Source organism: Anopheles merus, chromosome 2L (genome assembly GCF_017562075.2).
Source record: "Anopheles merus strain MAF chromosome 2L, AmerM5.1, whole genome shotgun sequence".
Classification (NCBI taxonomy): domain Eukaryota; kingdom Metazoa; phylum Arthropoda; class Insecta; order Diptera; family Culicidae; genus Anopheles; species Anopheles merus.
Window position 1 is genome coordinate 31,376,951 of NC_054083.1, and position 14,279 is coordinate 31,391,229.

General features: G+C 46.8%; 1 protein-coding gene across 10 annotated transcripts in view; it reads right to left on the reverse strand.

Annotated features, from left to right (window-relative positions):
- The window catches only part of LOC121593711, an 84,241-nt gene that overhangs the window by 45,306 nt on the left and 24,656 nt on the right, over positions 1-14,279 (reverse strand). For 2 of the 10 annotated variants that reach the window (XM_041916308.1, XM_041916307.1), the window contains exons 1-2: positions 10,568-10,663; positions 6,369-6,446 (exon numbers count right to left, since the gene is read on the reverse strand). The exons of 6 other annotated variants lie outside the window; for them this stretch is intronic. In XM_041916308.1, coding sequence (XP_041772242.1) covers positions 6,369-6,446; positions 10,568-10,648 — 159 coding nt within the window. In that variant the 5' untranslated portion in view covers positions 10,649-10,663. Of the gene's footprint in view, positions 1-6,368; positions 6,447-10,567; positions 10,664-14,279 lie in introns of those variants that run through there. 2 more of the 10 variants (XR_006004828.1, XR_006004829.1) reach the window with 1 other exon arrangement.

Sequence of the window (14,279 nt, forward strand, 5' to 3'; positions counted from 1 at the left end):
TGTGGTGGCGTTCACTTCAAAACCAAACCAATTCAGAAAAACCGTCAACACCCCCTTCATCCGGCGCTCCAGGAAGGAAGAACACATTCCAAAATCTGTCCTTCTAATGCCCAGCAAAGACGACCAGAAACCAGTGTGTGACACACTCGTTTACGAATGTCCTGAGACGCTTTCCGCCCCTTGATACTCTTGATTGTTCTTCCAACCTCTTTCCTGGCGTAATTTGTTTCCTCTACGACCGCTGGACGACTCCTACTGGGGCTTTGCTGGGCCACTCCTTGACATTTTCACTGTGCCGTAGAGTATGTGTGTGTGAGTGTGGTATGTATGTTTATAAATTGAACACCACTCCTCGAAAGGACGACCACCACTTTGCGTGCCTTGCAGCCGAAGCAAATTCACCCTTGGCATTCTATTGCGACAGAACTTTGGCCGTAACGACGAACCCCATAAGCCCTCGCTGCACCGCGCCCGGCACAACACGACCCTTAAATTCTCATTTCCCTGCCCTCTTGAGGGAAATATAAAATGCTACATAGCCATTCACAACCCTAGAGAGAGCGCAAACCATCCCTCTTGTGGTGTGACCGTTTGGTCCTTCGAGTCTGCTATCCAGGACCTGGAGTAGGACCAGGACCTGGAACATACCATACCATACCATCATCATCATTCAGCGCACGCACAAACGGCGCCACCCCTTGGGCGATAATCTTTGCGCTAAATGAAATTAATTACCATCATAAGCAATATTTCATAACATATTCATTTACAGCCGTAACGAACCGCTACGCTACCCGTCCGTCTGTGGGCATAGCCCACCATAGATGTATATGTATAGTGCCCTTCTAGAGCCATGCCGGTCCGGAGCAAAAGCAAAAATAAGCGACGAAGGCAGTGTATAATTATTTGTTCAAACATACGTTCAAACATTCATCATACAGCAACTTACATACACACACACACACGCGGACACGGTGGGGTGAGAGTGAAAGGATATGACGCTCGAGATCCTACTAACAGGGGCGAACGGTATGATGGATGGAATGATGAAGTGCTAAAGGAGGAGGGATGTGCTATCCGTTTTTGCCCCTTTAAAAAAAAACAAATTTCAGCGAAGAATCGCGTAACAAAGATGGCCGATACCGCGTGTAAGAGCAGAACGACGAATCTCTCCCTAGGCCTTACAATGATATTCCAATATGGCATACGATTCCATTTGTTGGAAACGCGTCAAACGGTGCAGACCAAGCGCAAACACGGCCACGCTTCCATTCCGTTCGATATCCCTTGCCGAGGAAGACTATTCACGGATGAGAAACGCTCTCTACAGCGGTGATGATGATGATGATGATGATGGTGACGATTATAATGATGATGATGAGGGTCCAAACACAGGCCCAAAAAGGGGTAACAAAAAGGGGACGGAGCGCGCACGACGTCTGCAATAGACCGTGTAGCCGACGATGCGCCGTCGCCAAACCGAACCGAACGAGCGCGTAACCGTTTAGCGCCCCCAAAAGGACGATGTTTATTAAACTGCTTACATCTACTTAATAACATTAACACAACAATCAAACCGATGACGGCACAATAATGCGCGACCCGGGACGAGCCGGTACGGACGGTACTACAAGCGCCCGAGAGAGACATTAAACCTTCGCACTGGAGCAGAATGTGTGTATGATGATGATGCACACACACCTCTGTGTGTAAAAGGTACGACGAGTGGATGGGTAGGTGTGTTATCGATCGAGCAATAACGAGAGGTGTCTGTGTAACGACACATTCGATATGAGAACGATGCTGTGCCGGTCGGGCCCCGGAAACGGTACACGGAAATATGCAGTTACGACGTTCCCCCGACGGCCGATTTCCATCATGGCCGGTGTCTCGGGTGAAGCATCAGATTATAGCGTGTGCGCGGCGCACGGGCCTCGTACCGAAAAGGCGTTAGTGCCGACAACGCAACAACATACTCTATCGTCATCCGCTTCCGCAGGGATATAACATTCCGAAACAATTTCCGACACCGAAAGATACAGAGAGAGAGAAAGAGGTGGTGAGTAGAACAGAGGGTGTACCTGTGCGGGAAAGGTAGTGAGGCAACAATCTGTTCGTTAGTTAGGGAATAGGAATATGTCCGCTTGTCCTATTCCTGTGCAGTGAGCTACAGCTGGTGAGCACATCTTGTGAGGTTATTGGTTTGCAAAAAAAAAATGAAGCAAATACTCGTTACAGTTCGTTGCCCAATCATCACGAAGCCATCGACATTTGAGATGTGCAAAAAACCTGTCAAAAGAAGACCCATATAAACTCTACCTAACCTCAAATTGAACGCGAAATTGAGACCATTACTGAGAGGTAACGACGACAGTCCGCCAGCAGCAGTAGCGAACTGTAGCGAATACGAAACAAAGCAAAACCAAGCGTTCCAAGGTTCTCCAAAATCCTTGGAGACGAAAAATATCAAATCCAATCGATTCGGATGGCACACCAGAAAGGATAAGAGTGGCCACAAGGGACCGACAATGTGGAATCCTTTGCAGGGAAAGCTCTCTATCATTCGAACCTTGTCTCTCGCCGTCTTTTGAGGTTAGAGATTTGTAGAGAATTACTTCACCTCTGAAAACTGGCAACATCCTCCAGTCACTGCACACAAAACCTGTCCCTGATGTACCTCGACCAATTTCGTTCCCATCACAGCTCAGCCTTTCCTTTGTGTCATTTTGTAAAGCGGATGTCGTGACCCTTTTGTACGACGCTCGGAACAGGTCAAATGCAGTCATCGGAGACGATTCGTGCAGGGAGATCTTCTTGCCAAGGTTTGGTAGCAGCTGCTTTATCCCATACAAGTTCGCGTACCATCATCAATTGCTGGGTACGAGAGATAACTTCAACCGGCGATGGTGAATATCTTCGGATCTGATATCCTTCTGGTTTCACACACACACAGTAAGTGCGCTGGATCTAGTGTAACCCCCACACCATACAGAAAACCGTTCCTCGCTCGACGGTACTCTCGCCAACTCTATCGATATCACAAATTCCACTATCTATCGCTTCATCACCATCACCATCATCGTCATCATCATTCCGTCTCGGTCCTCAGGTCCGGTCGATAAAGTGGTGAAAATAGCGGAGTCATATAAAACCATTAACCAACCAACCAGCCAACACACCAATCCGACGGCTTCCGATACCAAAAGAAGGGCCCCCAGCGCACAGGAAAGACTTCGATTTCAGCCAACTGCTCAACGTGCAACAATTCCAACACAAAGACCGTCGTCGTCTTCCTTGCTGCAGAAAGGGAGGAAAGGTCGGATTCAATGCGGAACACCTTCCTCCACATACATTCCCCGTAAGGCCTTCGCAAAGGAATGGAAAAAGGTTGCCTTTTCTGGTCACCGGTCGATGTCGTACGTCGATTAAGTTTTCGACACGGTTAGTTGCAATCCGGCACATGTGTGTTTGTGTGTCTGTACCATGAGCCGATTGTTGAGGTGCAGTGGTGGTGGTGTCACGACATGGCAATTGTGACGCCATGGCACGCGATGAAAGCGATGAGTAAATTAAACACGCTCAAACACGCCATTCGGGACGACTACGACGGGAAGGAGGGAAATTGGTTTGGTTAATTGAATGGACACAGAAAGGGAGAACCCCATATTTCGCTCAGCATGGAGGAACATCGACAACTGGCAGAATAATGGCCGTGCACGATAAGGATTCCCATCTCCAGAGCAGAGGCACTGCTGCTGAGGATGAGATCCCAAAGCCCAAAAGGATATTCAGCACAGTCCACCAGCAAATCTACCTTCTTCCAGTCTCAGTCGCACGTCGTCGTGTTTCTAAGATCATGACAGCTAGCAAACCGAGCGAGAGCAACTACAAAAAAAAACTGTTGCCCCAACACACACACACACACACACCGGTACTGTGGAAAAACGTGAAAATTGGATAAATATTGACACTGGGTGTAAATCGTTCCTAAAAACCACTTTCTCTCTCTCTCTCTCTCTCTCTCTCTCTCTCTCTCTCTCTCGCTTGCTACCTTTCGTTTGCTACACAGCACAACCTGGGGGGTTCGACAATTACGTCAATCACTGTAATCACATCCGTCAGAGGGATCGTGCACACACACACACCGGCCGACCCGGATCCGTTTGGGTTGGGTGCACGTCGACGCAAGCAGGATGAGAGAAAATCCATTCCATCCGGAACCAAAACCCAAGGGGACCTCCTACTTCTATCTATCTCGCCCTTTCGCACTCTGTCTCTCGTTTAGGTAAAGACCATTGTGAGGGTGAGAAAGAGAGAGAGAGCAATCAAGCAAGCAGAAAAAAGCACCAAGTCCCACAGAGAGAAGGTTCATCATCGGCCATTTTGCCACAAAATACTTCCCACTTCTTGCACGCCAACTAGATCAGAGGCTGTACACGTTCGGGGATAACAGACAAGTAGGAGCAGGATTGGGGAAGGATGACGGGGGGCGGGATGAACGCCGAAATGGCAGGCAGAAATGTCCCCCACCAACCGCCTTCGCTTTCCCTTTCAAGGACCGAGCGGTTTACGACAGAAAAGAACACGGCTCACTGGAATTGAAAGCATATTTATCCTCTTTTCTACGAAAAAGGTTCTCCTCCTCCAAAGCCCAACTTGGAAGAGCAGGAAGCATACGGACAGGTAACAGGCGAGCGAGCGAGAAAGTGCATGTGCCGTGCTGAAGGGAACACACGCAAGCAAAAAAGAGCGCCTCTCCAAAAAAAAAAGGCGACGAAAAAAGTGGAACCAACGAGCGGGAGCGCAATCGTAGCAGTAAGGGCGAATATCCATGGATCCACCACCGTTAAGCGCGCTCTATGCGAATATACAAAAGTCCCCCCCCCCTCCACCTTGCTCCACAGGTCACCCTTCCCCCGAACCACCAACCGTTTTGGAGTCAACTCTTTCTCGTCGCACACAACCGACTGTGCGCGCCCCATCGGCCCGGGGTGTATTTGCTTTGCTCAGCCGCGTTATACGGTTGTGGCAACAAAACCCCCGGAACACACACTCGCTTGGATGAACCTGCTGACGTGAGAGGATGACGAGGACGCTGATGTACGGCCAGGTGGTGGACGGAGAAGGAGCCGCACGGGTTCCGTTTGAGCACGGTTGAGTTTGGATAAAGGTGTGATAAAGGAAAGCAAACAACTGCTAATTTTTCCGACCGGTACATCACCACCACAACCACCTTCCCCGACTACTCCATCATTTCCTCCATTCCTCTCCCTCTCTCCCTGCACATGAGAAGGTAGAAGGGTGTAGGTTCTACGGTCCTACGAATTTATGACGCTCAACAGAGGTCTGCACCTTCGCGGCGGCCGTTTGTGAGGTTAGAGAGAGCCCTTTCGGGCACACCGGTGTACACCACACGCAAGCAAATCGCCCGGGTGGTATTGAATAATGGATTTTTGAAAACTTGTGCACACTACTGGATAACCCGCGTGCAAGGGTGTTGTGTTTTTGCTAGACGTTAGTGCTTTCCGACGCTGTCAAATATAGTAGCAAGCAAAAGGTACAAAAAAAACTGGAGCACATGTTAGATATTGTTCCAGCGTGGAGTGGGGGAGAAACAGTACCATGGACATCGGACATCGCACCCACGCCCCGGTACCAAGAAGTGAAGCATTCGAGACATGATAGCTCAGTTTTTTTCTGTGTGTATGTGATGGAAAATTCATCACAAACACACCAAACTGTCAAGCGAATCGGCGAATCCGGTAGCGCACGTTTGATGCGATCTATTTTCTGCCCCTGCAATGTCTGTGAACTCTGTCCGCTTCGTTTTAGTGGCCACACCGATGTTCGAAAAACAAAAACTATCATCAGCCTAGTTGGAGCGGATCCTATTGCTTTTTTTCAACTCTCTTCCTGCATTGGGAAACGCGCATTCGATAACAACAGAGTCGAGGAAAAAGAAAAGCGACACGCCAAATGTGGCTGATGGAAAATTAAGCGCTACCGAAAGAGAGCATAAACCGTCTCCTCCTCCCTAGAGCCGGTAGTGTTCAATCAACTGTGCATTAGCCCTGCGTGTGTGTGTGTGTTGTCGTCGTCGATGTAGATTGCTTTTCCTGTCCTTCAAAAAAAAGCCTCGTCCTCGTGTACGTGTTTTGGGTTGTATCACCGAAATCCGATTCCGAAGGAAAGGCGATGATGATGATGACGACCAGCGACGATAAAATCCAGTCTGCTGTCGATGATGCTCGCTGCAAAGACACAACCACCACGGTGCGCACAGAGAAAACAAGATAATCCTTCTCTCGGCGGTGGTAGTGATGGCCATAAGCGACGAACGGATAAAGAAAATGGGGGAAAACACGTACCGGTAACAAAAAAAACGCAGCGACTGCTCGCTGCGAAACAATCGAAAATGCGTCGCCTGGACACGCGGTGTGGAATATCTAAAGGAAGAAAGAGAGAGAAAAAACACGTTAGTACGCAGGAAAATGCTCATCTCCCTTTGGGGAGGGATATCATTTTGGAATGAAGAAGCCGCTTGCTTTCTCCTCTCACGTTTGCTCTAACCTCCTAATGAAGTTAGCGGCACGATGTGTTAGATGAAGCACTCGGAAAGCCCTGATTTAGGGCCACAAAGAAAGAGTTGCAACTAAATTTGGCCACTTGGTGTAGCTCCGAACCGAAAGCCGCACAAGTTAAGCCCTGCTTACGGAGTAAAAGCCAATCCGAAAGCTCATCCCTGTGTGTCCATTCCCTGTATTCCAAGGGAAACAAACAACAATGAAAAAAAACGCTCCCTTCGTCACTGAACGGGACACTCGATGGCATCGATCGATGGGAGCAGCAGCACTCTAACACAACAGATATGCACGCAGCACCGCTCGTCGGAGTCGGATGGAAAAGACGGACGGGGATCCAAGAGTTCGTCGACGTCGTCCTTAGTCGTCCTTCGTCCCGTACAGAAATACGCACACACACAAACAAAGTACACGCGTGCCAAAACGAATTCCCCCACGGTGGAAGAGAGTAAGAGAGAGAGAGGTCGGGTCGCGCCCGTCCGCCCATGTGAAAACACTTTATTTAAGCAATTTATTCACTTCTCGTCGTCGCGGCACTTTACATTTTTATTCATCGACCACTTCACACACCAACCGCTCCCTCCTCTCCCCGCGTGTACCTACCCCTCCCTCACCATCCCCCTTGAGCGGAAAAGCTTCTGTTCCCCGAAATGGCAGAACGAGTGCGCGAGATGCAACAACAGAGGAAAAAAAGGACGTAAAGAAAATCTTTCTCTCGCTCGCTCGTTCTGTCTCTCTCTCTCTCTCTGTACTAATGGGGCCGCGTGTACCAACCCCGACCGAAGTGCGTGACCGGATACGGAAAATCTGACCCCCCTCACCATCCCCTCTCGTTCACCACTCGTGAAAAATCCCCTTCTGGTGGTACACACTGCCCATAATCCTGGCTTTTCACCCTTATCGCTCTCTCTCTCCCTCAGTGTGCGCGCCATCATTTTCATTCTCTCGCCTGTCTCACTCAAACACACGCAGTAGCTTCCTCTCTTTCTATCCCACAAAAAGGTGTGCACCAGGGGGCAGGCAATTGGTGAGGAGATCGGAAAATCGGCTTTTCCTTTGGCGATGTTAGCGCGGCGCACGCGTGCCATTTTGCCTTTTGCCGGATAAAACATTGAGCAAATCCTCGTGCCGCGGCTTGGTGTGTGCATATGTCTTTCACCCTACGATGGCTTTTGTAGCAGCCTAGGCAGGTTGTGTGTGTGTGTTTGTCCACTTTCATGCTTTAGTGGCGCCAGCGCGAGCGAGAGGTAACAAATGGCAAGCGAGAAAAAACGAGAAGCAATTTTCGATTGTGCGTGCTCGTGTTCGTGAACGACAGATTTACCGGAACAACGACCGTGGGGAGGATTTTTTTGGTTTGGTGCGCTAGAGGGATGTATAGGGCAATAGCAGAAGGGAACACCAACCGACCGATCTCTCACACACATAAACAGCAGACATTTTCATTGGACGAAGTGAAAATGCTGGCCAATTGACCGAAAAATATTCCAAACATAAGCACTCTTGACAGCAATCTTGAACAGGAGAAAGAGAAAGAGAGTGAGGAGGGGAAGTAGGAAACGCCGTGACAGTGATTTTTACGCCCCTCTTATTCCCTCCTTCATCTTGACTGATTCAATAATAATACAGACAATTTGAAGAAATCTCATTAATCTCTGCCTGTCGGACCAGCTATAACAAAAAAACCCCTCGGGAGCACAGATTGAGCATCTCTTGCGCAGCTTCTTATCACAGGCTGTAAAAAATTCTTAATGGTTCTAGAAACTACTGAAGAACTGTTATAATTTTTAAATGACTGTTAACCTCTCTACCGGTTAACCTTTTAGCAGTGATAAGAAATTAATCATTGACTTTTGCTACACCAGAGCTAACTGATTTTTGAGACATTAAAACCGTCCTCGATTTTACGAGTTTTAATGCGATCTCTCAGACCAAGACCCATCACCTCTTCCGGTGATCCATCAAGCACGCGTTATGATTTGCTTACTCTGCCCCCTCCGGATGACAATTCTACCATGAAATCAATTTCACGGCAAACAATCGTCCCATTGGTACAATTTGCGCAAAGCAGCAAGGTAAGCGGCAGCAAATGGATACCAATCAATTGGTTCATCTCCTTATTGGTGGCGCGTTCGTAGCAACGGCGGCATTAGTCTACCGACCGTGACGTCAATCGGCCAAAAACGACGACAGCAGGGGAGCTAATATTGAGAGCCAAATTAAATTTACCTCAGCACAAAAGTTAATCACGCGCGACACACTCACAAATTAACTCTCTGCACACTTGAGATGCTTTCTTCCCCCTCGAAGCATAATCGCAAACGGCAAAACAAGGTAATAAAATAAATTATTTTAAAAAAAGTAACCAAACAGTTATTTTAAAACCGCTTCCACCGAAGGTACTATGGGGAAAAAGCAGCTGTCGGCATCATCATCATTTGCCCACCCCGCCAGCCTATGGCATGGCAATACGGTTGCAACACACAAAACATTCATCCATGCCCGAAAGTCCCAACCAGTGCGCTGATCCCTTCGGGCAGAAGAATCCCGAGCAAATTAGAGTCTGTGTGATGCTCACCCGGTGCAGCCGACCGTCCGTCCATTCGCCGCGAAAGTGGCCCGCCGGGCGCAAGTTCATTTCCGCTTGCGAGCTTTTCGGTGCGCCGTGCGCCAACTTTCGGACTGCTGCCGCTGCTGGTCGGAAGTCATCTGCACAGAATCCATCATCCATTTTTGCTTTCTAGGGTGAAGGTTTTGGCAGAGAGTACCAAAAAAAATGCTACCCAATCTTACCGGCCAGCCGCCGGGAGCAGTCCCATTTAATCATCATCATTTCAGTGCCAGCGGGTGAGAGCAAGATTTTTCGTTTTCTTTCGTCCGAGTTCCCGAGGGTGCAAAGAAAATCCAAACCCCCGGCACAACCACCGGTGGGTGAAGAATCTTTGAAGTTGTTTACGTTCGCTTCATTTATTTCGTGGTACATTTTTATGTTGTTGAATTTTAACGACCGAATAATGACTCACAGTGACATTTTCCGTTTTTAATTGCAGGAATGTGTACTTCAAAAAAAAACCTCACCTTAAAAAAAACCAGCAATAAGGACATTCTGGCGCCAAAAGTGTTTTGTTAAAGCGGACACCAATTATGGTCCATAAAAGGAGTGGAACAGGACAGAAGGATCCAGTCGGCTGTAACCAAAACTTATCAAACATCATCAAACCACACCAGAAGGCACCACAAGTGTCCGCTTTCTTGTGCTCAAACTCGTGCGCATTCTTTCCTCGGAGCTTCTCCAATAACGACGGCTTCACACTCTGGCCCCAAAACAAATGGCGTGAGGCACAGGTAATTCCTGTTCGGAACGAAAAAAATACTCCGAAAAAAAAGAAAATGTCAGCAGCTACCCCAGGAAATGCCTTTTCCCAAATTCGAGGACCTCTTCTTCAAGGATTTTTGGTCGTTTTACAAAAAAGGACATTCTATCGTAAGCAGGACAGGACAGTGCAAATGCAAGGAGAAGAGTCAAAAATGCCCACCCAGCAACAATACCAACTGGAAAACAACAACAAAAAAACCCGAACAATTACAGTCAAGTGACAGGTGCGGCCGACAGCATTCAGGTCACGAGACCTAAACAGGATCTTTGGGCTCTTCTTAAAGGGCAGAAAACCCAGGAAGCACACGACACAATGAAGCGCCATCCTCTCCTGTGGTTCGCCCCTCGCCGGAAGCACCGGAAAAAGATTATCTATAAAAAAAAGTGGCCCTTTTTGCGCCTTTCTTAATCGACACGGTAGCGCGCCGCCGGTGGAGAGGTGGCGAAGACGACAGCGGTATCCCATTAACGATGGACGCAGTCCAACTGACGCACGAAGAAGATACCACCACACAGACAGACGGGAACGTACATGGGTTGTTGAACGGAATCAGAAGTGTGATATCATTTGAGGCGATAGAAAAAAAAGCACGTGGAAATAAACACATACCAATCCCTGAAGTGGAGACACATACACAACTTTCTTCTGTGGCCGGTTTCCAATTGCCGATATCCTTTTTGGCAGGTACATTCATGTTGGAACCTTTTTGTGCTTTGGGAAGTAGTCATTTGTGAGCTACAAAAAAAATCCATTTCAACGCGCATTGGCGACGATATGTGTCCACCCTGTATACACACACACACACACAGACATTTCAACGTACCGTATTCGGATAAAGCAGCTGTGTCAAACTCATTTCATCAGAGGGCCGCAAGTACAGATTTTCAGTGATTCGCGGGCCGCAAACGTGAGAATAAAAACTATACCTCAATATTTATATAAAATACTGTTTAAAATCATTATTGTTAAACAAATTGACTTTTTGTACTCCTCGCTTCAAATCTGGAATAGTTTCCTATTTACAAATTTGCTGTGTTATTTTTCATTGTGCACTTTTTTATTTCGAAAAATAGTTTAATGTACTTTTAAAGTCACATGCATTTTTTATCCTTATTACGACATTTTTCATTAGTCGCGTTCCAACACGGTAGTTCTGTTAGAAAATATCGTCCAACCACACTTTTTCACTAAGGTATCTTTTTCGCTAGGCGAATCATTTTCAAGCCATCCAAGCTATCCATCGCTGGATGTATAACAAATATATTTGCCTGCAATTTTTTGACAGATCAAGAGAAAAATTGTAATAAAACGTGTTTAAACATAATTTTTGCTAATTTCCAAGTTCCAAGAACCCGTATTTTACAAATAATTTTTTTAAATTACGATAATTTTATCTGACAAAGATTCGTTTTTTGACACTTGAAGGGAGATGATTCGCGAATTGAGGTAGTGGACTGTGTGAGCTAATCTATGGAAATAAGCTATACATCGCAGGACTTCGGCATTTCGATTATTTTAATCCTTAATCTAAATACTCATGGCTTAAGCGTAATCATATCATTTTGGTTTTGATTTTTGGGGAGGTTGGAAAGTACATTAATTCGTTTTGTAGAATGTGGGTACACATAATTCCAACTTGGCTACAATCATTTTTATTAACATTTATGGTGGCATGATTATGAATAAAACAGAAGTGGCTTTAATTGAACATCAAAAATGTAACATTCTAAGGTCGGAGCCGTGCAAATTCGTTCGAAAAAGAATTTCGGAGCCCAATGAATCCTTAACTCGGCACTCGGGGGCATAATTGGTCAAATTCGGGTAATTGGGGCATGGTCAAACTCGGTAGGACCGACCAGATCCATTTCTCACTGCAGATTAGCCGCTCCGTGCGACAACCGATGACTCCAATGGTTCCGAATGGCATTAAACGGCTCTATAAGCTTAGGTCGGCACCGAACGGAACTGTTGGTTTGATTTGGACGGATCAGGAGTCAGAATAGCTAAGATCAAAAATGACGATTCTGACAATCCAGCACTAGTTGTTGCGAAGATTCCAAGTGTGTGTATGAAAGTATTTCATTCCTTTTTCGTTTGTAGAAGGTTGACGCAAATCTATTTTTCCATATTTTTCCATAGAATGTGCAATCGAGTGTACACAACATTGTGCTAATATTCAGAATTTCATCGAAACATAATGAGTTTGCATTCAAATCAATTTTTCTTAAGGGTTTCAATTGTTCTGTACGATTGTGCAGCATAAGTTTATGAGATGTTATGGTTACATTCATGTTAGATTTGAAAGATATACCATCAAAATGATTGTTCTTCTCTGGAAAATTTTATACAATTAGACGAATAGTAATAACAGTTTTTTGGTTTGCAGTGCATTTAGCAATTCTCAAAATATTCTCGCGGGCCGCATTCAGCATTGACGAGGGCCGCATGCGGCCCGCGGGCCGCCAGTTTGACATACCTGGGATAAAGGATCCAAAAAGGATATCATGTTTCCTGGGTGTGCTGCAACACAATCATTACACTTTTTCGCCCACGTGCTGCACAGCGCAATTGGCAACAAGGAATCAAACCCAACATAAAACTAAAAAAAGAGGCAACCATCCTGCGCAAAACGGACTCACCACAATGACCTGTGCACAGACACACACACATGGCACAACTGTGCTCGGTCGTGTTGAATTCACATTTGTTGAATATCTCCCGATTGAGGGGAATTTTATGGTTCCCTTGGTTGTCCTCTTTTCTTGTTTCGCGCCGGGCCATGTTGGGCGACTCCAGAGCGGCGGATGTTCTAACGGGCCACTTTTACCAAGCCTTTAATTTCCTTTCGCTCACTCGCACTTCTGGTCAGGCAGGATTGGGGGATATGTAGCAATATACACTATTATTATCACCGCCACCGACCGACTGACCGGAAGAACGGAAGGGATGGTAGCGGAAAGAATGGAAGCAAAAAACCGTTCGTACCGGTAGCGGGAAACCTGGCACAGGCACAGAGAAGAGAGTACACACTAAACCGCGTGCCCCAGCAGTAGCAGCTGCTGGTAACATTAAAAATGAGGTTATTTTACGAACTTTTAACACCGAAACCCCCATTGCCAGATGGCGATAGGGACAGAGAGAAAGAGAGAGGTAGATGAGGCGAGACCGGAACGGAATTCAGTGGTCAACCGAAAAAACCAGAGGACCATTTTTCGAGACTCATGCTTATGCTCGACACACAGGTCCAAATTACAGCAAAGAAAAAAAAACGTGGTGAATCCCCTCAACTCCACTTAGCACTACACACACTACACCCCACTTCCTGTGTGGAAGCCCAACAGCCCAGTCCCTTATCAGCTTTCCTGCTTCCTTTTTCACTCTCTCTCTCACTCACATCGTCTGTGCAGTGTAGCCCTGCTGCAGGGGTAAGTGATTGGCAAAGTGCCCACACACACAACTGGCAAGTTTTCATGTTCCTGGGCGCAAATGGGGGGGGGGGGCTTTCCTTTTTTTTCTTCGGCAAGAAGCGGAAAAGGTGAGGTGGTTTTGGCAACAGTTCACCAACAGAGGGAGAGAGCACACAAGGCGCCCCCCGCCCCGCGCCACCGCGAACAGCGCAGCAGGTATTTGTTTTATGGACACTTAATTTGACTCCTTCGTGTTGAACACTTTTAAGTCCCCTTGTGTGCTCAGTGCCCCGTGACAGGACAGGACGGTGGCGGAAGGGATGAACGGGGCCTTATTTTTCTGGCAGGCACAGACCAAAGAGTCAACAGTGAGAGACCTTTGGCCTTTTTTGCAATGTGGCTGCGTTGATGGCCTTTTTTGCCCCCTTTTGGCAGGTTTCTCGGGTTGCCCGTAGCGCTATCATAAGGCTCTTCTTCTTTTGCCAATAAAAATGAAAGCCGCACACACACACTCATACACACGCGAAAAGGGCATCAGGAGAGACCTTTTGAGTCGGGAGATGGGGCCATGACTGTTTTACATTTATTGTCATGTAATGTTAAACTGTTTGATCTCCCTCTCTCCTTTCTCTTTTTCGCTGTTCCCTTTTTTCCCTTGTGCATATTTAATGAGTTCGGGACGATATTGGACGGTAATTTGTAGTTTTTAACGCTCCGCTGTGCCCATTTCATCGAATTGATTTGGGAAGGGGAAGGAAAAAAAGAGTTGACCTAGCTCTAGAGAACATTAAATATATTTAAGTATATCTTTTTCCTTTTCTTGTTTCATTGTACAAACCAAACCAATTTTGCAATATGTTTCCCGTACAACAAACGTTGCTCAGTATAACTATAATGGTGGCAGAATAAATTTA